The sequence below is a fragment of the Setaria italica genome, chromosome II (genome assembly GCF_000263155.2).
Source record: "Setaria italica strain Yugu1 chromosome II, Setaria_italica_v2.0, whole genome shotgun sequence".
Lineage (NCBI taxonomy): Eukaryota > Viridiplantae > Streptophyta > Magnoliopsida > Poales > Poaceae > Setaria > Setaria italica.
This window is the reverse complement of record NC_028451.1, coordinates 5,492,320-5,517,643: the sequence shown is the minus strand read 5'-3', so window position 1 is coordinate 5,517,643 and position 25,324 is coordinate 5,492,320. Positions and strand designations below refer to the sequence as shown.

Below are 25,324 nucleotides of genomic sequence, written 5' to 3'. Positions count from 1 at the left end.
CCCCCCCCCCCCCCCCCCCCCCCCCCCCCCCCCCTGTAGCTACGTGCCAGGCTGCCCGGCCCAGCCTCCTCCGCCATGCAGCCATGCTGCCTGCCAGCAGCCGGGAAAAGAGAAGCAAGCGAGGCGACGGGGGCCGGAGCTGGGCCGCCGCCGTGTCCGGCGGCGACAGGCGAGGCGGGCGCTGGAGGACACGTGGAGGGGAGCGGAGACGAGGGGCGCGGCGGCGTCGACACATGCGCGCCTTCAATGCGTGCCTATCGCTCGCCTCTCGATCGGTTGATCTCGGCAGCAGAGGGAGTCACGGCGAGTTCAATGCACCGCACGCATCTGCTTTCGCGTCCGCCAAGCGCAAGGGAGGCTACACGCGGCGAATCTGCCGGCGCTGCCGTGGCGCCGCGCCAGGGAAGCCGACGACTGTTCCCGTCTCCGCTTGACGCCGTGGCGCACGCACAGCAAATGATTGTAGAATAAGTATTGGTGGTGGTCATACGGGTCTCCCTGGCGTACGCATTTTTGGTCCAACATGCGCGAAGATAAGTATATTCTGATTTTGCCCATAGTATACAGTTTATTCCTTTTTTCAGGAAATCGATGTAATAAATTCAAGGGTTCAAGTACAGCCCTCCTATGTCCTGTCACGAATCCTAATAAAATAATTTGGAAGGAGAAATAAATTAGAATGACATGTCATTGCAATTAATCTGAGAAAACAATTAATATTACCCATAGGCGCTCCGAATTTAAAATGTGCGAAAGATTAAACATTATAGATTTAATTTTACGACGATCTAGCAAGATCTATCTTAATCCATGTTCCATATTATTCAATTCGTTGCCAAGTTAAAAGAACGTTTGAAAGATACAAAATCCTCAAAAACCACCCGCATATATAAAATGGGGAGAGTGTTTTGGACTCAGGACGCACATTAGCTAGCTTGCAGCAAAAACAAAACGTGCTCGATCTACGAACGACAAAAGAAATACATAAGCTACTTTCTCCATGCACGTTATCCTGGCTGCAATCCCCGTGAACGCAAGAACTCTTATTCAAAGCATATGAAGAGAACTTTTATTCGACTGGACTTATAAATCAATTGAAAGGCTGATTTGTTGTGAGAGAAAAACAACTGATAAGTTGAAACGAACGTATTGTTAGCGCTAAGCACATGAACACAGCGTATTCCTTCGTTCTCCCGACTCCCGAACAAACCAATAATCTTCAACGCACACGTACAACTCACGCTAATCAAACAATTTTTTTCCTCTCCCAGTCACATGCAATTCTCTTTTTCTTTCCCCCTATTCTCAAAGAATATAGTACATTCCATTCTCAAATTTTCACAAGCAAATAGGAGTATACGCAGATCGATGACTGTAATTGTTTATTTTATTTACTTCTGACAGCACGGCCCCGCGATCCTGCACCGCGCCTTGCCTCCTCTGTCGCCGGCCTTCCCGCCGGCGGCGGCCCACCCGCGCAGCTTCCGGAGCAGCCTCGGCCGCCCGATGCTCCACCCGCCGCCGCCGCCGCCCCTGCTGCTGCTGCTACACCCGCCCGCCGCCGCGAACCCCAAGCACGACGACGCCGGCGGTTCCACCTCCACGCTGCGGCGCGGGCCCGACGACGACCCGGACGACGACACGGAGCCCGCCTTGCACAGCTCCACCTCGTTGCTCGGCGCCGCCGCGGCCACCATCGTCTCCCCCTTCTTCTTCTCATCCTCCGGCGGGTGCACACCTTTCCGCTTCCGGTCATCGTCGTCGTCGTAGGCGCTGCCACCGAGTACGGCGCCGACGTCTTCACCGCCGTCGTAGGTGCTGCCACCGAGCACCGTGCTGCCATCGTCGTCGTCGTCGATGAGCATGAGGTCGTGCTGCAGCCACGCTGTGATCCAGCCCAGGTAGATCATCTCCTCCATGCCCGTGGCCCACCGGTCCCGGAGCGCCTCCAGCCCGTCCACCAGGTCCCTGCCGCTCGACAGGTTCCGCAAGCTTCTCTCCACGACCACCTCCACGTTCTGAAATGCAATTGCAGAAAAGGAGAACACGCTGATCAAATACATCGCCTGATCGCAGCTCTAATCGCAGATCAAACAAAAATGCAAAGATGAAGCCAAAAGGATCATTTGATCGTCGATGAATTACCTCATTGTTTGCTGCCGCCTTTTGCTCCTGCAGCTGCAACGTCAGCTGCTTCATCTCTTCCATGGCTTGCTCAAACTCCTCGCACCTTCTCGCCATCTGGGACTGTTTGACATTAAGAGCCAGGATCTTCTCACCAAAAGCATCCGAATCCTGCTTGCTTCTCTTCGTGATCTTCTTGAACTTGCTCTGCAGCATGTCGAGCTTGCCTTTCATGGCAGCAAACTCTTCGGCAGCTGCACGGATCTCCACAGCAGCCGCTTCGAGCCGCTGGTTCTGAGACTCCAGCAGCTCCAGCTTCATGCCCAGGCACATGATCTGCATCTTCTGGTACGCCGACTCCTGCTCCTTCATGTCGCAGTACTCGTTGAACTGCGCCTCCATGCTGCAAGCTCGGTCTTCAAGGGCTGACACCATGAGCTTCAGGCTCGCAATCTCGTTGGCGGCCATTCTCTGATCATCCTGGAGCTGCTTGTTGGCTGCAGCTTCTGACGAATTTTCAGTGGCTTCTACCACCATGACTTCTTCAGCATTCGAAGCCTGTCTTGCAAGTTCACTGATCACAAGTCTACCTGCAGTGCTGCAGGCACTCCCTGTTCGCGCCAACCTCCGCGACGCGCGACGAGTTGACTCCATTTCTTCTTCCTCCTCTTCGTTGCAGATTGAACCCAATGATTGGTCCAATTGGAATGAACTCTCGGATGAGTCTGTGAAACTACTGTGCCTATTTGCCCTACTTGTTATCAGGTCACAGATAAAAGCACCAGCCAGAGGAAAAGCTAATGGAAAAACTATCTTCAGAAGGAGATTCGTGATCCCCTCAGCTTTGTTGCTTTCCATTGAAAAGATTTCATCATTCCTTCAGTCTCAGTTGAATAACCTTTTAACTACTATATGTATGCCAACCCAAAGCTGTTCCTACATTGCTTTGCCTTCAGGGCTAAACTATGCCAAGTTTGTTCAGGTACTGAACCATCCAAAGATTTTGCGCTAACAGCGATCTTTTGGTGAAGAACACACAAAAGTTCTTGTTTGAATAAACAAATGCATATGTTAGGGGCTCTTACATACTCCCTCCGTCCCAAATTACTATTCATTTTGGGACGGATAGTAATTTGGGACGGAGGGAGTACCATTTTATCTTGTTTCACATAAATATACCTCTGGGATAATGACTAACAGCTAGAGTTTTAAACAACTTGGAACTCATCTTTATCCTTCAGAGAAAGATTAGTATTATTCCGTTACTTGATTAAGAGAAGAAAGCATAAACTTTGCATGCAGAAGATGCAAAGGCTTCCCTGCTTTTATTTTTTAACATTGCCAAGGCCCAAGGATCATCTGCTGGCAGCATGGAACCTTTTCTACCAGTCAAGGCTTCCCTCCTTGTGGTTATGGCTGATTATGGAGAAGAATTAGTGATAAAATAGGTGGAAAGGGACATGCTTATACAGAAAGTAGAGGAACTCACCACAGATAAGGCAGGTTTGCGTGCTGGGTAAAATCCACCTTTTTGCTTGCGTGTGCTAGATGAAGACAGTCCATTTAGGTCTTACCTTTCGGTTTTTTCTTTACACTTCACGTATTCTTATTTCTTTTCTTTTTGCACAAATACATATGTACTTTCTTTTTTTAGGAATCAGGAGGGGTTGGCCCTACTGCATACGTACATTCTTAGTTACTCAAACACAAAACTGCACATGGAAACCCCAAATTTATTTGTTATTCATGAGCTACGAAACCACTTATACTTTTCTTTCCACCTAATTTTTACGACAAGGATTTTCCTAAGAAGCACAGATAATATAGAAATTGGAGTATATTGTTTATTTTCGTCACATGTAAGCAGAAAAGAATTCTATATTTCAATAAAGTTCAAAATCTTACACGAGTGCACATGCCACTATCAATGCAATACCACCAGCATATTTTGGTAAACTAGCCTTTTTCCAGGAGCAACACTCTCCTGACCACACACACATGTACCATTCTCTTCAGAAAGCTATGCACAGTTATCCTTCGACAATCTTCACAGGAGTCCTGTAAAGAAGGAAGCTTATATTATAGTGACAGTTGGAGAAAAAAGGTGAATGTCAGTTACAACTGGTTGATCTCGCTTACCCGAATGGACTCTGCTTGATTGATAGTAGCTCAACATCCAGCTGTTGAAAAGAGAGAACATAAAAAAATAGATGGAGAAAAGGCAAAACAGAACAAGGGGATGCAACTGACAAAGAACAGGACAGAGTTTGTAAATGACTTGGAAACAAATAACAGTCTACCTCAATAGTTGCATTTGGAGGAATTTCTTGGACACCTTTCTTTCCATACGCCAGTTCAGGAGGAACGATGATCAACCTCTGACAATTTCATTATTATGTTGTCCAATGCTATTAAATATTTTCATATATGTTTGTTGAAAAGAATGAAATAAATGAAGTAGATCAACATTTTCTATGCATCTTTTCTTTTGTTTGAAATACAAGTGGATATTCAATATTTTATTTTCAAGCATGACATACCTTGCACAATCTTGTATTGACAGATTCTAGGACAATTATTCCATTGTTCTTTGATAAAGGTTTATATGATGGGGAACTTAGTTGTCCTCATTCTGGTTTATAAGCTGATCAAGTGACAGTTATACTAGTAGTTTATAGAGTCAGTGCCAATATATTAATTGTCTACAGAGCGATGTTTTTTTTATTATTTGAAAAGGTAGATCATAGATGCAAACCAAATCAAAACTTAGCATTAACAGACCTGTCCTCCAACTTTCATCCCCTCAACCCCAAGATCCAGTCCTTTTAAAACATTGCCTCTCTCAGAATTGCCAACATCAAAACCGTATGGCTGCACATAACTTTTAAGACTTGTAAATGGCAGTACATATTAAATAATCACAGCTGATACTGTCAATTATAATCACCCCCATAAATACCGAAACCAGAAAATTAATCAGGTTTTGTTTTATACAGAAACTGTCATTGTCAATCACCTCAACTCGTGAGGATAAATAAGCAAAGAAATAATTAGAGATATTTGTACAAATGTATTGAGCAAGGAACTTCTCGAATGTCAGAATTTCATAATATGTCAGGAAAATTTAGCTCAGTATAACGGTTTCAATGTAAGAAAGCTATGTAGCAATTATATGGAGAACGATTTGTAGCAATTATATGGAGAAAGAGGCAGAAGATGTCGTAGCATTACCGTTCCACCACCAACACCGAGACCCTGCCTGCTTGTCATGAATGTTATGCCCTTCCACTTGGCCACATAATGTACCTAAACTAACATAAGCATAGATCATTATACAAAATAAAATATGAAAATGTGGATCTGTAATAACAATGCAGCTGGTGCATTCATATTGGTTGTATGTAAGTAGTTCATGATTTGTTATTGTTATGTATGACAACATTAGTTATGTACAATCATTCAAAGTTCAATTGAAATCAAAATCCTCCTAGTTTAGCACACACTTTTCAGCAGTCAGTTAGTTATAGCATGCTAACTTATCTCAAGCAAGCGATTATTTGACTCGCATGATTTATCAAAACAAGAGCACATTATAAAACAGCAAGAGATTGTCTTGTAAGCATGCTTGAAACAAGAGCACCAATCACATCTGAAAGAAATAACTTCTAGATATGAAATTTAGTCCTCAATCAGAAAACAAATGAGCACAATTCAGACTTCCTAGCGTCAGGACTCGAGCGACCTCGGGCTCACGTTTCCTCTATTCCTTAGGATTATTCTGTTCAGTGCCAGCTATGATTAGCATACTGCAGTACAAATGCATATGCCAATGATTTGTCCATTATGGTTATACCATGTTATGCTCGATCCAAGATACCCAGATTGTGGTGGTACTTACCGCGACACGGGATCCTTTAACAGCTTTAGCCCCACTTCCTACCTTGATGTCATAGTACCTGGTCCGAAATTTGGCAAGTTAGTGCATACTCAGGCAACAGAAAAGCATGCTTCAGCATTCAGTCAAAAGATCAGAACAAGTCTGAACTCTGAATAGAGAACTTCACACGTGAAATGGTCTATTTTGAACACAGCTATCTTCATCGTCAGTGGAATGCCACACCGGGAAATTGATCCCAGTGCAGTATCAGTCTAATTCTAGTTTAGATGCACCAACCAAAAATAAAAAACAAAATATCAGTAGGCCTCGATCCTTATCTTCTTCATAACATCCAAAAGTACTAGAAAATGTTGCCTTTATTACTGGAGCACTAATTATTGCACGTGTGGTCATGCTTATACGTGAACAAACAAAACCAAATCCACCCAAAATCCGACATGAAGTAGAATCGGAGCAAGCGCGTACTTGAGGCCATTGGGCAGGCTGGTGAACTCACTCTCCGGAATCTTGGACGCCCTGAGCTGCCCATTCAACCAACACAAACACACGAAAACAAAGCACAGACATCTCAACCCAATTTCACAAGATCAACCAAATCCTGACACAGAAATGCTGTAGTGGAGTACAAGGTCGCCAGGTCCTTACCGCCCTCCTGCTGGTGGACACCGCGCCGGCTTCCCCTCCGGCCACGCCAACTCCGACCGCTTCGCCAAGAAAGAGAGGATCAGAACACGCAGGGCCCAGGCGAATCGATCCCAGACAATCGCCGAGCAGAACAGAGCAGAGCAATCAAGAACCTGCGGCGGCGGTGAGGAGGGAGGCGAACCACCGCCGGGTGGCCCCTTGGGACGCGTCCGGGGAGCAGCTGCAGCGGCAGGCGAAGGCCGGCCGCCGCGCCGCCCTCCTGGTGGGGAGAGGGAGGGCGCGGAGCGGGGAGAGGGAGATGGAGGGCACGACGGTGAGCTCCATTGGTCGGGCTGGCGGCAGCGGCGAGCCGGCGAACTCTGAAATTTGGTATTTTCCGGCTGGGCTCGTGTGCTCGTGGCCTCTGAATTTCCATCCTGGAATTGTCAGTTTCAGGATGTCGCTCCCACCGGCAGAAATCAGAATCTTCAATTTCAGCCACACTGCAGCAGGCTGTACAGCCAAGTCCAAGCATGATCCAGTTTCTTGATTTTCTTTTTGAAAATAAACATATACTAGATCGGGTAAGTACCCGTGCGTAGCAAAAACAAATTTCATATGTAAGTATCAAATATTTACTTCTACAAACTCAAACACATGCGAAATACCCTCAATGTGAAATAAAAAATGACTTTGCAATGAGTAATAGCATAAGCATAAGTACGCTTGGATGCTTTTTATCTCAACTTACAAAAGAATAATCATGTGACTAATTCTAAATGATATACGGCAGTTAATCACTTTTACATCGTATTCGTTTCTAGCAAGCTCTAATAGCGTCTTGAACAACCTTCAATATTGGATTCAGCAGGACAATAATCATGTGGAACAAGTATAAATACAGGTCATCCAAAAGACACCCCCATCTATCCTATTTCTTTACCAGTGATGCGCCAAAGATAATGTTTCACAATGCTCAGTAGTCTTCTCCTCCAATCATTCGCTTTGTACGCCAAAAGATCGATGAAGAAGTTGCGCCGCATCGTAACAGCATCCTATACGTAAGATGAGTACTTACTACAAGTTTATCTCTCGTGTGATAGGATTTATTGTATATTGTAAAATCACAAAGAAAAGTACAACAAAGTATATTTACTCACTGTATAGATGTGCACGTTTCGAGGAATATCCCACCATGCTATGTACTGTAGAATAAGCTATCCATCTGAAAATCTGTGGTACGATAAATTGTCAGCTATATAAATATACAAACATATATTTTAAGAAATAAAGGATATTGACACTTTAAAATGCAGGTATGTTAAAGCTGGTTATCCATTAGTGTCTTCCGCAATCCCTTTCGCACGTTCAAATTCCTATTTGTGAACATCCTCCCATGAATCATGTTTAAGCTGTCTAAATGCGATCTGAAATTTTAGATGAAACCCTACAATCTATATCGCATAATGTTTATATGGTACATCCGTGGCATAATTGGGAATGCGTTTAGTATCAACCACAATAAGATTCTTTCGCTTAATGTCGAGTACATAAAGTAGGTAGGTATTGACGTGCTTCCATGGTAAAAGAAACTGCAAAGCACTTAGTATTAGGATCATAAAGAATATGTAATGAAGAAATAACAACATGAAAAGGACTTACATATCTACAACCTACAACCTACTATGTCATATTTTACTATTTCCCATCCACCAATCACATCACCTAACTCTTTACCACTGCGACGTGTACGATATTTTTCATGATGTGTTAACTCCAACATTTTCTAAATCGGAAGGATATATAGCCATGATCAGTACCACTTATCAATTTTATTTATAATAAATATAAATAGACAATGAATGCAATATATTCCACAGTATGATTGTAATTATAAACAAGCTAACTTACACTGAACCGCAGATCCATGTGATGTTTTGCAACCTTGTTGTTGTATCTTGTCATCCCTTTAGCCTCTCGGCATGCAAGAAATCAGACATCTAAGTTGAAAAATGGTTCAGGCATAGGTGAACCTCGTTTCAGCAACACCTTGAAATCACCGAGTTTATACACACTCTTGTAGGGTAAATCACTTCTTACCCAAACCATACTGCAAAACAATAGATAGGGACGATGCATAAGAAATCATAATAAACTGCAATACTATTAGTGGTAAACGAAAGTGATGAAGTACGAAGTACTGTGCCTACTCCAATTTACTCCAATTTCGCACGATCCTTGATTGTCAAAATATAATCACAAAAATCTCAGCTAACTCATCTCTCTTCAAAGGCCAGTCCTTGTGGTATAGAAGAACATCTTGCTTATCTGAGTCTATCTCTATATCGATTTTCTTCGGTTTAAGTGCATTTTTATGGTCGTTTGTAGATTTCCTCTTTTGTTTGATCTGCTGAATCTCGTTAGGTTCTACTATTTCTCTACTATCACTGGAGCTTCCGATGATTTCATCCTCATTATGTAGTAATGGTTTACTTAACCGTTCATTAAATATAGTTGATAGTACCGTAGCCGCTATTTTAGTCCTAAATTTTACCATACGCTCCTGTTAGTAGTAACACAGTTAATTATGATCATAAATAACAATGGATTGCACGGTTTGCATAAGACAGTAACAACGCAGAATGAGTACGTAGGGAATCAAGATTAAAGATTGCGGGGGCTATAACGTAGAACTTGCTAGAGATAAGGCATAGATAGATTAATAAAGAACATAGATTTGTGGAAGTAGTTTACGTGCAAGACTCTAGCATGGTGCTGTTCATGGCCGACGACGATAGCATTCAGCAAAACATCATGGCCACGGAGGACAATAGCTCCGTCGAGCCTGCTATCTGGCCCTCTTGCATTGCAGCTAAGTTGGTTGGCAGAAAGCGACAATAGGAGGGTGTTTGACATTGTCGACAAGGGGAGATGAGTTTCAGACTTCTGCGATTGACATGTTACTTGCTAGGTTCCAAGTGAGCTCAGGACAGAAGAATGAAGAGAGAAAGCTGAAGAGGAAGAAAAGAAAAGAAAAGAAACGAAACGAAAAGAGAGACGAACAAAACTTCTTTCTATTTTTCTACCGCGTTAAACATATTTGAACTCAAACTTCCTCATTTAATCAGTAAAAATAAATGCATCGGCATGAGTGCAACACACATAAAATAACTTTATTTAATTCATAAAAATAACCAATTATTTTCCTATACTAAATTACCTATCAAGAAAATAAATGTTGGGAAATTTTTTAAAATTATGAGAAAATTATTGTTTAATTGTTCTTTCTATCACATCTTGAAATCCAAAAATTTCAGGGTATAACATTGTACGTGTAGCAACAAATTTGTTGGCACACTTTCATGGTAAGTCGCATATTTCTAACCTTACTTTTATGACGAAGTGAGTGTCTAATCAAATAAGACCATGCTATGTTACTATGAAGACTAGATGGTAGTTAGTGGGAGTTTCACAAGGTCGTTAGGAGCAAAGATGAAGAGAGCCTTATAAATGAGTCAGAACTTCATAAATCAAGAAGATGATTTTGATCAAGTAATGAATTTAGAGTAGACAGAGGCTAGATGATAGTTGGTGGGAGGTTCACGACGTTGTTTAGAACAAAGACGATGAGAGGAGTCTTGATAAAGGAGAGTAAGAACTTATAAATGAGTAAGAACTTCACAAATTAAGAAGATGGCTAAGATGCAAAGACTGATTTTGATCAAGTAATGACTAGGATCCTAGAAAGGTGATTCCTTACATGAGAAAGGACTGATCACAAAAGTATGAAAACCACCTTCATTTCTATATAGACTCTAAATCGTATAAAGCACACGTAGTAACCAGTGATGTGATGTTGAAAACACTACTACAATCGATACAAAACCAGACAAAAAAAGATGATGCTCCTACTTATTCAAGATGCTCATTGTTTTAGCATTCAATTAGTCAAACATTGTTTTAATTGCAACCGTAACAATAATGAAGAATTTCATAAATTGACAATACGAGGTACATCTAGCTAGATTCCCATAAAAATATTTTTTTATTACATAATTATGTTACTGAGATGTTATGTTTTATTAAAAAAAATGCTAGTCAAAGCATTGCCTTATTGAATACTACGTCGATATCTAGGAAACTCAACACATTTTGAGTTAGGGCCTGTTTGGCTCCCACGTGCTAAAGTTTAGCACCTGTCACATCGGATGTTTGGATACTAATTAGGAGTATTAAACATAAGCTAATTATAAAATTAATTGCACAGATGGAGTCTAATTTGCGAGACAAATCTATTAAGCCTAATTAGTCCATGATTTGATAATGTGGTGCTACAGTAACCATTTGCTAATGATGGATTAATTAGCCTTAATAGATTTATCTCGTGAATTAGCCTAGGGGTTCTACAATTAGTTTTATAATTAGCTCATGTTTAGTCCTCCTAATTAGTATCTGAACATTCAATATGACACGGCTAAAGTTTGGCACCTGGTATCCAAACACCCCATTCTCTATGCTTCGTTGATGTTCATGTCATTTGAAGCAAATATGCACGACATTTGAGAAAGATTCAAAACTATCACCGTGTATTTGTTGCACCGTTCTCCATCGTTGCAAGATGGATTAAGGGGGTGTTTGGTTCCTCAGGAACTCCTAAAATTCCTGTCACATTGAATGTTTGGATAATAATTAGAAGTATTAAATATAGACTAATTATAAAACCAATTGCACAGATGGAGACTAATTTGCGAGACGAATCTATTAAGCCTAATTAGTCCATGATTTGATAATATGGTGCTACAGTAAACATGTGCTAATGATGAATTAGTTAGGCTTAATTGATCATCTCATGAATTAGCCTCCATCTATATAATTAGTTTTATAATTAGCTCATGTTTAGTTCTCTTAATTAATATCCGAATATTTAATGTCACATAAATTTTAGTTTCCTAAAAACCAGCAACGGGAGCCACTTCTCTTCCATCTCATCACATGGCAGTCGTCAGCGGTCTCCAGCTCCAGGGCCGGGGTCAAAACTCAAAAGAACCCCAAAGCATCACAATCCACCAACTGCCGGAACCATCGCCTGACGCCACGCAGGTGCAGCACGCAGAAGAGACCCTTGACACCTTTCTGCGGTGTCCTTTTTCTGATCGAGCCGTCTCTGTCTGAATTCTGAATTTCTGATACCGTGCGTACGTACCGTCCTCCACTTCAGCATCATGAGTCCTCTTTTGGCCACTGCCGCAGAGAAAACTGATAGGAGATGCAAGCGCTGGGTTGACCGTTTTGACTCGCGCCATGGTGAAGTAATGGATCAGCCAGCTTCAGAGCTGCTTTCCCATCATGAGTCCCAAAATTATCTGAAAGACAATCGTCAGTCACACTAGAAATACACAGCTCATTTACCATCATGAATCGCTGCTTCCATACTCACGAAAGAAAATTAATGAAAAATACAGGGTGTGTTTGGTTGCATGCACTACATGATAGATGCATGGATGATTCTGGATAGGGTAGTTCAACCAATTTGTTTTGTACCGTATGATTTATTTTAATTAGTAGAATAATGTATTAAGTGGGATTGCCTCATCCTGGATGAGTTCGTACAATTCACCCAACCAAATAAAAGGATCATTATTATTTTGAATCATTTCATACATGAATCAAATGATACAACCAACCAAACACACCCGTAGTTTCTCCCAAAACACACTACTAAAAATATGACCTCTCATCCCTAGTCTTAGAACCGATTGTTTTTGGACCATTAGTACCGGTTCCAAATTTAGAAGCTCCCGGAGATCCTCTAGTACCGGTCTCTATTACCGGTTGGAACCTCCACCCGGTACTAAAAGATTTAGTGGAGGCTCCAACCTATACTAGAGGCTACCCTCTAGTACCGAATGGACTCCCCCACCGGTACTAGAGGTCTTCTCCGTCCCCCCGCGCAGTACTTAGGATTTTTTTTGCCTCCCCGTCCACACGCTCCCGGCCTTATCTTCTCAACAACTAGCGCTCCACCTCCCTCTCCCGTCTCTCTCCCTTCCTCTACCTAGCTAGCTTTCTCTTCCTTCCCCTCAGGTGGCAGCGGTGGAGGGATGCAGGCTCGAGCGCGGGATGGCGCAGGAGGAGGGGTGGCGGGCCGGAGGTGGAGGAGGAGGAGGGGCGGCCGGCTGGGGGTGGAGGGGGCTGGTGGGAGGGCTGGCGGCGGGGGGATTTTTTTTTTAATTTTTTAACACCCTCAGCTACCTGTTGTCACAACCGGTCCAGGAGGAGGTTTAGGACTGGAGGTTTAGGACCGGTACCATAGGAAGTTTTCTGGTAGTGACAGCAGGTTGTGGGTGGATCTGCCGAGGAGATATCCTGCATGTCCTGGTAAAGCACATCGCCAAAGTAGATGCACACACAACCACCCTTTCTCACTGTACTTGGTTTCACATCACATTGTATCACTGTCACCATCAACACACTGTGCTACCAGTTCAGTGTTGGAGTAGGAGTACTCCATTGCTGCCACCACGATGAACTTGCAGTCTTGCTTGCAGCTTGGAGATACTGCGGCGCTACCGATCGAAAGGCAACGGCTGTAGCCTGTAGCGTCGTCAGATGCCGACAGATCAACGTCATCGTCTCAAGTATCTAGTCCTATGTTGATGGAGGCGCAGGCCCTGCAGTGTAGGGATGGCACGCAGAGTGTCGTACAGGAGGGAGTTCCTCGTTTATTTGACCATGGAAACACATCAGTAACAATAGACCACCAGATATTGGGGCTGGAGCGAAGGACGACGACGATGAGAGGGAGTGAGAAGGATTTTAGGTTGCCCCTTGGGCAAGACTATAGCACAGAGTCTTGTCTTTCATCGTTGTCCTTGATCATGACGGGCTACGAGGAGCTTTGAGGTTTCCTCTCGTTCTATGAGCCCGCTAACAAGTTCGTGATGCAAGGTAGTAGCAGGGTGCCCTTAATCCTTTAATAGGTGGTGTGGACGTGTGGTGCTCTTAATAGGCAGTGGCCATGGCATGATTTTGCTCTAGCACGATAATGTGAATATATGCCACGGTGGAAACGCAATATATACAGTGTGCTCATAAAGTTAGCCCCCTTTAGCATGGCTCTCCCACTGGCTCTTCCACCAGCTTTTGCACAAGCTGTACCAAACGGATCAAGAGAAAACGGCTTCAGCACATGAGCCGGCAAAAGCCGTAGGTCGAAATCAATTGGGTGTGACGAGCTAGAAAAAATGGCTTCCCCCGGCTTCTCCCCGTCCACGTACATGATTTTCCATCCTTGTCCTCAGCCTGCTCTCCTCCCTAGCGCCAGTGCGCTGACGGCCGCCTCCATGTGCCGCTAGCCTCCTGCTCCTCCTCGCGTGCCTCCATCTCCTCCACCACGGCCGCTAGCCTCCTACTCCGCCCCACCGCCAGCTCCTGCTTCGGCCAGCGCGCCCCGCCTCCGCCCCCGGTTCCTCCCCCACGGCTAGCCTTCTGCTCCGCCTGCGTTGTGCCCCGCCTGCACCCCCCGCCCCTCAGGTGCACGCGCTGCACGCAGCGTGGGGGCATGACCGCCGGGATGGGAAGGCCGGGAGGGAGGAGGGGTTGGCTGGGATCGGATAAGGAGAGAGGAGGGAAAAAGAAAAGAAGGGGAGAAGGAAAGAGAAATAAAAAAGAAAGAAAAAGAAAAGGAAAATGAAGAGAAAAAAGAAAAGAGAAAAGAGAAAAAAAAATTAAAGGTATTTTGGACATTTGACATCTTTACATTCTTAAAAGCAGCTAGGAAAAGCCGTTTTGGAAAACGTTTTCGTACAAAATAAGCCAAAGCTAGAAAAAACTGCTTTTCCATATGAGCAGGAGCTAGAGATATTTTTTCACGAGCCATGCCAAACGGGACCTTAGTATACTAACAAGTAGGGATGGGGTGCTCTAAATTCAAAATTCACCGCTACTTTGAGCCAAATGTAAATAGTGAGCCCACTGTACCATTCATACTTTGTGGATGTGGGTTGGGGGGCAAGACACGTAGGCCCATTCACGTAGTACTTCCTTAGGGTGGTCCAATTGAGAAAGGTATCTTAGCCTCTTAGGCGATACAACCGAGGAAGGTATCTTGTGACGGTACAAAAGAGGAAAATATCTTTGAGGAATGTATCTTAGGCTGGTATAACTGAAAAAATATTTTAGGGCGATACAACCAAAGAATATGCCTTAGAACCAAGGAATATGCCTTAGGCAAAACAGTTGAGCCGAAAAAGGTTTGCTATGTGCATGTGAGACAACAGAGGTGGAAAAGAGTGGTGGCGCGCGGGCGGAGAGGAGGTGGAACGGAAGATCAAATTGCGGACTAGGGTTTACTTATAATATCTGCCGTCTAATTCGCATCCAAGAGCCACAAAAATTACCTGATTTTGTATATACACGGGAACTTAAAAACATGCTTACCTATTTGAACAGGAGTGCTCCAGGTACGCTATGCTAATGCACACAGAAGGATACCCTAAATATCACTGACAGGTGGGATCCCTTTATTTTTTGAACTTAGAAAAATATCTTTGGATGATACAACCAAGAAATATGCCTTAGAACTAAGGAATATACCTTAGGGAAAACAGCCGAGCCAAAAAAGGCTCACTACGTGCATGCAATATAATAAAGGTGGAAAAGAGTGGCGGCGCGCGGGTGGAGAAGAGGGTGGAGAGGAGATGGAGCGGAAGAACAGATTGCGGATAGAGTTTACTTATAATATCTGCCGTCTAATTCGCATCCAAGAGCCACAAAATTACCTGATTTTGTGTATATATATATACGGATACCCTATGCTAATGCACACAGAAGGATACCTTAAACATGACAAGTGGGATCCCTTTATTTTTTAACTGAGAAAAATATCTTTGGACGATACAACCAAGGAATATGCCTTACAACTAAGGAATATACCTTAGGCAATAAAATCGAGCCGAAAAAGAATCACTACACGCAGGCGATACAACAGAGGTGGAAAAGTGTGGCGGCGCGTGGGCGGCGAGGAGGGTGGAGCGGAAGATGAGATTATGGACTAAGGTTTACTTTGTAATATCTACTGTCCAATTCGCATCCAAGGGTGATAAAATTGTCTGATTTGGACAGGACCACTCCAAGTACGCTATGCTAATGCACACAGAAGGATCCTCTTAACGTCACTGACAGGTGGGGCCCTTTTATTCTGGCCCCACATGCAGCGAGTGCGCCGGTACAACCCGCCCCGTCCCTTCCCAAACACGCAGGCCCGCAGCAGCCCACGTCGCGTGCCTGCGGCTATAAACCCCGGCCTTCCGCGTCTCGCGTGCTCACCCAGTCAGTTTCTTGTCTTGTGACACTTCGCCTCGCGTCGCAGCTCGGAAAACCCCCTTTCCCTCCATGGCTTCGCGTGGCGGAGGAGGAGGTGGCGGTGGGCGCGGCGGGGCCGGAGGGCGAGGCCCTGGTGGGCGGGGCGGCGAGGGCGGAGGGCGTGGGGTCGGCGGCCGCGGCGGCGGGGCCGGGCACCAGGGGCCCTACGGCCGCGGCGGCGGGGGAGGCGGGTACCAGCAGCCCTACGGCCGCGGCGGCAGGGGAGGCTGGTACCAGCAGCCCTACGGCCGCGGCGGCGGCGGAGGCCGAGGCGCCGGTGGCGGGCACCCGCAGCAGCCGCCGTTCGGGCGCAGGGAGGGCGGAGGCGGCCCTGGCCGCGGCCGCGTGGAGGCACCCGTCCGCCCCGCCGCGCCGCGTCCTGCAGCGCCGGTGGCCGTCCCCGCGGCGGCAGCCTCGACTTCCGCGCGGCCGCCTGCGCCCGCGTCCGCTTCGAGTACGGCGCCGGCGCCAGCACCAGCGCCAGCACCAGCTCCTCCTGGCCCCGCGGCGGCGGCGGCGGCTGCAAGTGCTCTGGCGAGGGGCATGGGGAGGCTGGCCGTGGCGGACGCGGGCCCCGCTCCCCCTGCGCCGTCAGGTAGATCCGCGGCGCAGCCTCCCGCGCACCAGCCGCCGGCCGCTCCGCCGGTGTCGAGCAAGGGGATAGCGCACCCGGCGCGCCCGGGGATCGGCACGGTGGGGAGGAAGGTCCTCGTGCGCGCGAACCACTTCCTCGTCAAATTCGCCGACAACGACATATGCCATTACGACGTGAGCTCTCCCCCTCCTCTCCATCCACTCGTGCGCTGCTTGTTTTCAGCGTTTGATTGCTCTGGATCTGTTCACGACGATCTAGTTAAGGTTCTGTTCATTTCTTCTGGCGGTGCGGTGCGGTTTTCTCCGTACGGCCGCACTATGATCTAGGTTTCCTTAGACAAAGTAGAGATTCACGTCCGGTTTCCTCTCTAATTTTACCCTTCAGTTTCAGTGTTTTAGGCCGGTAAACTTTCAGCTGTAGTTTCTGTTGCAGATGCTCTAGTATGTTCGTCACGTATGCGTTTTTGTTCTGCGATATGATTCTCAAGTAGATTATGTTCGTCACGTGAAGCAGATACATAGCAGTCCGATTTCCTCTTATTTTTTCTAGGTCCCTAAGGGGAATTCTGCACTTGCCATTCCGAGCAAAAGTCTGCAGCGTGCTTGCTGCTATACTCGTGTAAACGCAGTGGGTTGATGATGACGCCTTGGGTTCTGTGTGCCAAGCACAACTTTGTTGCTTTCACCATTTCCATATATGACATGGCATTGATGGCCACTTCATTATTGCTCTGCCAATGATCGATGGTTTAGGCAACGTCTTTGTGCTTCTGCTTGTTGGTGGTTGCACGGTGGATAGGGATAGGCTGTTTAGGATTTGGGTTTGGTTGGTGCTTGGCCGGGTTCTGGTGCCTAATTGGTCTATTCCCTGTTGGAGCCTTTATTTTGCGCCTCATACCTGTTGTTAGCAAGGTAGTTATCTAGAATTGCTAGCCAGGTATTTATCCAGATATCTTGTGTACGTGTTCCAAACCTGCATACCTGATCAGTAGTGCTGTGCTTATGCAGTTTTAGTGTAGCTGAGTTTGGAACATGCATGCTGTTTACTTTAATATCTGTGATTTATGTTGCTTGTATTCATGAAACATTGGATCAGCATATTTGTGTTTGGAACACGTGCGGTTTGGCCCTAGGTTTTGTTTACTGTAACATCTGTGATTTATGTTGCTTATATTCATGAAAGATATGATCATTATCCCTGTACGTCTGACTGAATCCATATACATTACCAGGTTTCAATCAGTCCTGAACCGAAGGTAAGAAGAACCAACAGGGTGCTGCTTTCGGAGCTTGTTAAGGTGCACGGTGCGTCTCTTGCCCACCAGATGCCTGCTTATGATGGAAGCAGGAGCCTGTACACTGCAGGCGAGCTGCCATTCAAATCAATGGATTTTGTTGTCAAGTTGGGACGCCGAGAAATGTAAGCACCACACCTGTGTTCTATGTGTCTTTTGCACAATGTACACTACTTTTTTGTGACTTGAAGCTGTTAACTGATGAACCATGTGTCCTGTTTTCTTAATTACTGAAATTCAGTGAGTATACAGTGACAATTCGATATGCGGCACGGGCAAATTTGTGCCACCTGCAGCAGTTCATCAACGGTCAGCAAAGGGACTCGCCACATGACGCAATCCAAGCACTTGATGTTGTCATGAGGGAGTCTCCTTCTCTCAAGTATGATATCAGTGCTATTTCATCACCGTTTCTTTTCTGGAATGCTTTGTTTTGTTGGAGCTGCTGACCATGTGTTTACTGACTTCCTTTTGTTTTGCAGTTATGTCACTGTTTCTAGATCCTTCTTTTCCAAGCAGTTTGGTACTGGGAACATTGGTGAGGGGCTGGAGTTTTGGAGAGGATACTACCAGAGCTTGCGCCCCACTCAAATGGGCCTCTCGTTGAACATTGGTAAATATCTTCTCCGATAATTACTTTGTTAAAAATTACACGGGTGTACTCAGTTTCAATAGAGACTTGATATTGAGATGCTGAATTATTGAGCAATCATAGCAGTTTCAACTTTGGCATTGTGTGCAAGCCACACACAAGTTGGTGTTTTGTTGGTTGCCATCATTGGTCCCACATTTATGTGAGTGACATTGGAATTTGTGTCTCAAACTCAGGTGGCATTCACAAAAAGACGAACTTAGTCATTGCACTTTCAATAAAATAGCTTCTGTATGGCATGCATTTTTGACTGTTCAAAATCAAGTTCTCCCCTAAAACACTTTAGTAGGGTATAAATGGGACCTTCATTTTTATGTTCATAGGAATGTTCTTGTGCATTTCTTTTCAGTGTTTAACCTCTTGATTGTTCTTTTCTTATTTAGACACATGCTCGACTTCGTTTTATAAATCTATCCCTGTGGTACAATTTGTTGATGAGTTTCTGCGGGTGACCAACCCCATGCAGCCTTTTTCGGACAGGGATCGTTTGAAGGTAATATTTGTCAACAAAAGTTGTTACATACTATATATGTGCAGTCACTGACAGATCTGTCTCTCTATTTTTCTTTTCAGATTAAGAAAGCCCTGCGTGGAGTTCGTGTTGAGACCACACACCAGCAGGGCAAAAGGAGCATCTACAAGATAACTGGGATTACTTCTGTCCCATTGGCACAGCTGAGGTTCATCTGTTCATATCTCTTATCCCGTTGCCTATTCAGTCTAGTATTTTTCTTCCAATACGAACTTACTTGTTACCATTGCTTATCTTCAGCTTTTCTTGCAATGATGGCCCTCAGCTGACTGTTGTTCAATACTTTGAGCAACGGTACAAGTACCGGTTGCAATACACTGCTTGGCCCTGCCTGCAGTCCGGCAAAGATTCTAAGCCGATATATTTACCGATGGAGGTAGCATTTGCATCATTTGTGATTTCTGCACAACACCTGTGTACCCTGCTAATTGTTTGTATAACATGTTTGCAGGTGTGTGAAATTATTGAAGGGCAAAAATACCCTAGGAAGCTTAGTGACCCACAGGTGGCCAGCATACTGAAGGCAACCTGTAAACGTCCCCAAGAGAGGGAGAACAATATCATTCAAGTATGTGTCTAACCCATTTTGGCTATGACACTGCCTTTTCGAAGGGTTAAAATTTCTTGAAATTTGTTACATCAATTTCTTTTTGAAATACCTAAAGTTTAAAACAATAAATTGGCTGTATCCTTATCCATGTATTCACAGTCTGTTTAGTAATTTTTTAAGAACAATATGACTTCTTAACATATGTATCAAAGAACTGTAAATAGTCATACATTTGGCAGTAAGCAAGGGTACTATACATTTAATGTGTAGTTTTCTTATACTGTACTTTATGTTTCTTAAATTTACTCATTTCACTTTCTTGTGATCTAATGTCATTTATGATGTTTTGGCCAGCAACTTAAAGTGCAATGATTTTTAATGTTTGCTTGCCTTGTTTAGATGGTTGGCCGCAACAACTATTCTGCTGATCGCCTGGCACAGGCGTTCAGGATCACTGTTGCCAATCATATGGTCGAGGTGCAAGCGCGTGTGCTGCCTCCACCTGTGGTATCTGTTATACAGCATTCTCAGTTTGATGGTTGACTTTTGATTTTCCATAACTAATTCCAAGGATGATGACTAAGTTTAATCTTGTTTCAGCTGAAATACCATGAATCCGGAAGGGAGAAAACTGTGGCACCAAGCGTCGGGAAGTGGAATATGATTAACAAGGTGATTCTATATGTTGGCGAGTTAGATTTCCTTATCTGGTTATTTTCTTGCCAGCTCAATTTCATTTTTATGTTGGAATAATGCCAAAATGTATAATTACAGGAAAAAATGCAAACAAAGGATTTTGTGGTTCCTAGAGTTGGCTTTTGTTGGACTTGGAATACTCTACCTACTGAGTTTCACTTTATGTTTTCAGAAAATGGTCAATGGTAGAACTGTTGACAGATGGACTTGTTTGAGCTTTTCGCGGATGGTACATCATGATGTAGTCAGAATATGCTATGACTTGGTTCATATGTGCAAGTCCATTGGCATGGTAAGTTCGTGCATATGCTTCTGGATACAAGTAGCTTATAACTTCGTCAGCCGCAGCACATTGAATTTTTTATGTCAATGGAATTCAGGATTTCAATGCAACGCCAGTGATAGAAGTTCAGTCAGCTTCTCCCAACAACATAGAAGCTGCTCTAAGGAATGTTCACATTAATGCTCCCAATCTCCAGCTGCTTATTGTGATTCTTCCAGAAATTTCTGGTCATTATGGTATGCTCATCCTTGAATATCTCTCACTTCTAAAATTTCTAAAAAAAAAGAAAGTTATGAATGTCATGGAAAAACTATGCTTACACAAAATTCTATGGAAAAGGTTGACAAGTAACATGTGGCTGTGTAGTGCACACATGGCAGGTTATTTGTGTCTTTAGTTTTTGGGTGTAGCACACATAGGGCAAGTTATTTGCATTTTTTGTGTAACACACTTAGGGTTAACTTCTCCACAACATTCAGCATATAATATCTGTCTACGAGAGTTTCTGCTTGGTTTCATGGTTAACACATATTGTCGTGTGACTTTTGTAGGGAAAATTAAGAAGTTGTGTGAGACTGAACTTGATATAGTATCTCAGTGCATAAATCCAAAGTCCCCAAAAAACAAGCAGTATTTCGAAAACGTCGCCCTTAAAATCAATGTGAAGGTCAGTGCAATTTACTGTTTTCTTCTCTCTGGTGTGCTTCAGTTGTCATGGAAAATGGATTTTTTTTTTGTGTTTATCAGGTTGGAGGGTGCAATACACTGCTTGAGATGCCTAAAGGAATACCTTTTGTCCCGGATGCACCGACAATCATTTTTGGTGCTGATGTGACCCATCCTGTAGCAGGAGAAGACTCATCAGCATCTATTGCAGCTGTCAGTTTCCTGTTCTCTGCTGGCAATTGTTTCGTTCAAACGTTGTAGTAATTTAAACGAAAAATTTTCTTCATATTTGAATGCCAATTGTTATGGTTCTGAACTTCTATTGGTCTTTTCTGACAAAGTAATAGATAGCTGGCATCACCTTTTGCAGGTGGTGGCATCCATGGACTGGCCTGAAATAACAACCTATAAAGCTCTGGTCTCTGCCCAAGAGCATAGGCAGGAAATTATACAGAATCTCTTCTGGACCACTACAGATCCAGAGAAAGGCACCGCAGTAAATGGTGGAATGATAAGGTAACTTGTATCCTTTATGTTCATGATGGATGTGAATTAAGAGATGATAGTTTGAAACTAAGATGCCTCTAAATTATTTTCTGCAGGGAGTTGCTGTTATCATTCTATAAAAAGACTGGCCAAAAGCCTAAACGGATTATATTTTACAGGTACGTGCTTGAATATTAACAATAACCCTTGTATGAAGCCTTCTTGACTTCGTACTATCTTTTTTGTTTATTTAGGGATGGAGTAAGTGAAGGGCAGTTCAGCCATGTTTTGCTCTATGAAATGGATGCAATCAGGAAGGCTTGTGCTTCTATGGAACAGGGGTATCTACCCCCAGTGACATTTGTAGTAGTACAAAAAAGGCACCACACAAGGCTCTTCCCTGATCATAGAAGGCGTGATCTCACAGATAGAAGTGGAAACATTCTTCCTGGTTAGTACCATGATCACCATCCTTGTTTATCATTGAAACAAAAGTAAGAAAAAAAATAGGGAGAAGAGATATCCACCTAGCATTAATATGCAGTAGGTGAGAATTGAACTCTGGTTGGCTTGGTTTATTACCCCTCTACTAAACCCTTGTAGCCAGTGTATCTTAGGGATATCTCTACTTCCAGTAAAGTAACTTTTAGCACTTGTTTGATTGTGAATTGCCACTCGTTTTTTTGGTTGTGCAGGAACTGTGGTTGATACTGACGTTTGTCATCCCAGTGAGTTTGATTTCTACCTTTGTAGCCATGCAGGAATTCAGGTATGTGTCAGACACTCTGGTGCCATTTGTGCTAGGTGCCGCGGACCTTCTGAGTTTCAATATTTGTCATCACACTAAATGTAAATGCATTTCTTCAGGGAACAAGCAGGCCAACACATTATCATGTCCTGTACGACGAGAACCATTTCTCGGCTGATGCGCTGCAGATGCTCACTAACAACCTGTGTTACACGTAAGCTTGATTGGCACTCCCATTCACCACTGCTGCTCCTTTTTTGTCACTATATTTGTTGCCCAATTCAATTTTATTGTTGACTGTGGCTGCCAGCTGATATTTGTTTTGCAAATGCAGATATGCATGCTGCACGCGCTCTATCTCAGTTGGTAAGTCTCCTTCCAGTGTGAGTGTTCCAGTGTGTGCGTGCGTGTGTGTGTGTGAGTGAGTGTTCCAGTGTGTGCGTGCGTGCGTGTGTGTGTGTGTGTGTGTGTGTGTGTGTGAGAGAGAGAGAGAGAGAGATTAGTTTTCCTCTTGTTTCTTTCTTATAGATTTCTTATTTGCCATTGGAAAACTGATTCCAATCCTTCCCCGTGCAGTTCCACCGGCCTACTACGCCCACCTGGCGGCTTCCCGCGCAAGGTACTACGACGAGCAAGCAGAGGGCGCCGATGGAGCCTCTGTCGCCAGTGGCGGTCCAGCTGCGTTCCGCCAGCTACCGCAGGTCAAGGACAAAGTGAAGGAAGTGATGTTCTTCTGCTGATGTACCTGCGCGTGCTGCCGGTAGCTGTTGTGGTGCATGTCCGGCTTCAGGCAGCCTCGATCTGCAACAACAGGCCGTGTTGATGTATGAAGTTGTTAGCTGTTGATGTAACTGTTAGGATGCGGTAAACAGAGGTTGGCAGTTTCCGTACTGCCCAGAGATCTGCTGATGTTTTGTGCCGTGACAGTTTGAGATAACTTTGCACAAGGCTCAATGAGCCAAACAGGAGGGCATAGCTGGAGAAATTTCGAGTCCTGTGATGTGATGCCCAAGGGAGGCGATTGGTGGAACTCACTTACCGAATGGGGAAGAAAAATCAGATAGAAATTGGAGATATGAGAAAAAAAAAGTTAAAACGAATTTCTGTGTCACCCGGCTATTCCTATTTGTTATGTCCTGTCTTGTGTCTTCGGTCTCGGGCAGGGTTTCCAGGCTGATTGTTGATGTGCCGTGCATTTCTGTGACAGTTTCGGCCCATGTATACTTCTGAATTGTTTTGTGGGTTCTCGTTCAGGGGTTTCTAGGCTGATTGTTGATGTGCCGTGCATTTTTGTCACAGTTTCGGCCTATGTGCACTCTGAATTGTTTTGTGGGTTTGTGTTCCTGTTATCCACTAGGGAATCATATCATACAGTATCTGTCCGATTGTCTGTTTCTCCCTCTCATCTCACATTTGCTCCGGTACAACACACAGGGGAAGATGGGTTGGTGAGTACAATTTTATTTCCATTTTTCCATTTCTAGGCACATTTTTGCTCCAACGGCTTAACCTCGATGAGAAGCCGGTGCTTATTTGCACAGGGACCATTCATCCAATGGTTTATCTGCAAGTCATACAAAACCAATTGCATTGTGAATAGAGATTTGTTTAGTCTTTTATGTTTCTGAGATTAAGTATTTGATCTACTTTTGTTGTATACGGAGGTGACCCCACTTTTCCTAGCACGTAAATTGATACTGTACTTATGTGTTTTTTTTTGTCTACCAAAATGGAAGGTACCAAAAAGGGCATTTCTGTGATGAAAGGGGAGAAACCTTTCCTCTGGCCACCAAAAGGAGTGCTGTTCTTCGTTTCTCTCTCCTTCTATCTGCCACCAATTTGAGGCGATTTAACAATACTTTTCCCTTCAAAAGAAAATTAACTAACTTCTGGTCAGGTCCAAAACCATTGTCTTTCTTCCTATGTACATTGCTCTCGTGGTCTCGCCAAAAGCAGGTTGTCCATACACCAATTCGGTCCACACATCTCTTCTGTCTCGATGTCCATGCATTACTGCTTTTTTCCTTTCTTTTTTTGAAAGCAAACCATGGCTTAAAATTGATGTGGTTTTGCTTCTTCTGAAAGGAGAATTTGTGGCTGCTAATGCATTCCACAAATACCGTTGCAGATTGCAGAATCTTCTGCACGACTGTAGTGTCGGGAATTCTTTTTTTTGAAAGCAAACCATGGCTTAAAATTGATGTGGTTTTGCTTCTTCTGAAAGGAGAATTTGTGGCTGCTAATGCATTCCACAAATACCGTTTGCAGATTGCAGAATCTTCTGCACGACTGTAGTGTCGGGAATATAATCAGGATCATCGTGTTTTTTTACTGTTGCATCTACTCATTGGAATTCACTACTAGGAAAAATACCATTAGTACCGGTTGGGAACACCTTTAGTACCGATTTCGCAACCGGTACTGGTAGTTTAGTACTAAAGGGGGGCTTTTAGTACCGGTTGAGATAATCGGTACTAAAGGTATTAAAAAATTAAAAAAAAAAAGAAAATCACCCCCCCGGCCTAACGCCACATGCCGAGTTCTTGAGGAACTCTTCGCTCTCCTTCTCCCTATTTTTCTCCAAGTCACCAAGCCGCTTGCTCCTCCGTGCTGTGTAAAAGCTTACTTGTGATCTGCAAGAAGCATCGCCGTCACCGGAACACTGCCAGTCTCAGCCGTGTTCAAAGCTTTATTCATCCGCCCAAGTCTGCCTCTTTTCGACACTATCTTTCTTTCAGGAAAAGGTAAGCTGCCGATCCCATCCGCTTCACTGACCCTTCTATCAACGACGCCGGGTTCTTCTCGCCGATCGT

General features: G+C 44.3%; 3 protein-coding genes across 3 annotated transcripts; 1 reads left to right on the top strand and 2 right to left on the bottom strand.

Annotated features, from left to right (window-relative positions):
* Positions 1-1,135: 1,135 nt before the first annotated feature.
* LOC101758991 (protein CHUP1, chloroplastic) lies at positions 1,136-3,804 on the bottom strand. Its single transcript, XM_004955656.4, has 3 exons — positions 3,614-3,804; positions 2,146-3,540; positions 1,136-2,018 (listed from the first exon to the last, which is right to left on the bottom strand). The coding sequence occupies exons 2-3, from the start codon at positions 2,980-2,982 to the stop codon at positions 1,392-1,394; spliced, it is 1,464 nt and encodes a 487-aa protein (XP_004955713.1). The 5' UTR covers positions 2,983-3,540; positions 3,614-3,804; the 3' UTR covers positions 1,136-1,391.
* Positions 3,805-3,984: 180 nt separating this feature from the next.
* Positions 3,985-7,086, bottom strand: LOC101759656 (peptidyl-prolyl cis-trans isomerase FKBP16-4, chloroplastic). Its single transcript, XM_004955657.3, has 9 exons — positions 6,820-7,086; positions 6,668-6,726; positions 6,488-6,543; positions 6,023-6,080; positions 5,356-5,430; positions 4,906-4,995; positions 4,425-4,502; positions 4,264-4,304; positions 3,985-4,182 (listed from the first exon to the last, which is right to left on the bottom strand). The coding sequence occupies exons 1-9, from the start codon at positions 6,989-6,991 to the stop codon at positions 4,155-4,157; spliced, it is 657 nt and encodes a 218-aa protein (XP_004955714.1). The 5' UTR covers positions 6,992-7,086; the 3' UTR covers positions 3,985-4,154.
* An 8,953-nt stretch (positions 7,087-16,039) lies between these two features.
* LOC101764814 (protein argonaute MEL1) lies at positions 16,040-23,621 on the top strand. The gene is made up of 21 exons (XM_022824238.1): positions 16,040-16,777; positions 17,836-18,023; positions 18,140-18,280; positions 18,381-18,511; positions 18,934-19,043; positions 19,124-19,230; positions 19,323-19,458; positions 19,534-19,650; positions 20,032-20,139; positions 20,233-20,304; positions 20,501-20,620; positions 20,709-20,847; positions 21,163-21,278; positions 21,359-21,490; positions 21,648-21,793; positions 21,880-21,942; positions 22,018-22,214; positions 22,459-22,532; positions 22,631-22,725; positions 22,846-22,877; positions 23,088-23,621. The coding sequence occupies exons 1-21, from the start codon at positions 16,040-16,042 to the stop codon at positions 23,249-23,251; spliced, it is 3,126 nt and encodes a 1,041-aa protein (XP_022679973.1). The 3' UTR covers positions 23,252-23,621.
* Positions 23,622-25,324: the final 1,703 nt, after the last annotated feature.

What these genes read in the sequence shown, in the direction of transcription:
- LOC101758991 (XM_004955656.4), bottom strand. Translation starts at nt 2,982, where the DNA reads ATGGAAAGCAACAAAGCTGAGGGGATCACGAATCTCCTTCTGAAGATA. An exon ending in AGGCGGCAGCAAACAATGAG is followed by an intron (nt 2,019 to 2,145) that starts GTAATTCATCGA and finishes ATTGCATTTCAG; the next exon opens with AACGTGGAGGTGGTCGTGGA.
- LOC101764814 (XM_022824238.1), top strand. Translation starts at nt 16,040, where the DNA reads ATGGCTTCGCGTGGCGGAGGAGGAGGTGGCGGTGGGCGCGGCGGGGCC. An exon ending in CGATATATTTACCGATGGAG is followed by an intron (nt 19,459 to 19,533) that starts GTAGCATTTGCA and finishes ACATGTTTGCAG; the next exon opens with GTGTGTGAAATTATTGAAGG. An exon ending in AGAAATTTCTGGTCATTATG is followed by an intron (nt 20,848 to 21,162) that starts GTATGCTCATCC and finishes TGACTTTTGTAG; the next exon opens with GGAAAATTAAGAAGTTGTGT.
- LOC101759656 (XM_004955657.3), bottom strand. Translation starts at nt 6,991, where the DNA reads ATGGAGCTCACCGTCGTGCCCTCCATCTCCCTCTCCCCGCTCCGCGCC. An exon ending in AGCCTGCCCAATGGCCTCAA is followed by an intron (nt 6,081 to 6,487) that starts GTACGCGCTTGC and finishes ATTTCGGACCAG; the next exon opens with GTACTATGACATCAAGGTAG. An exon ending in GGATGAAAGTTGGAGGACAG is followed by an intron (nt 4,503 to 4,905) that starts GTCTGTTAATGC and finishes TGAAATTGTCAG; the next exon opens with AGGTTGATCATCGTTCCTCC.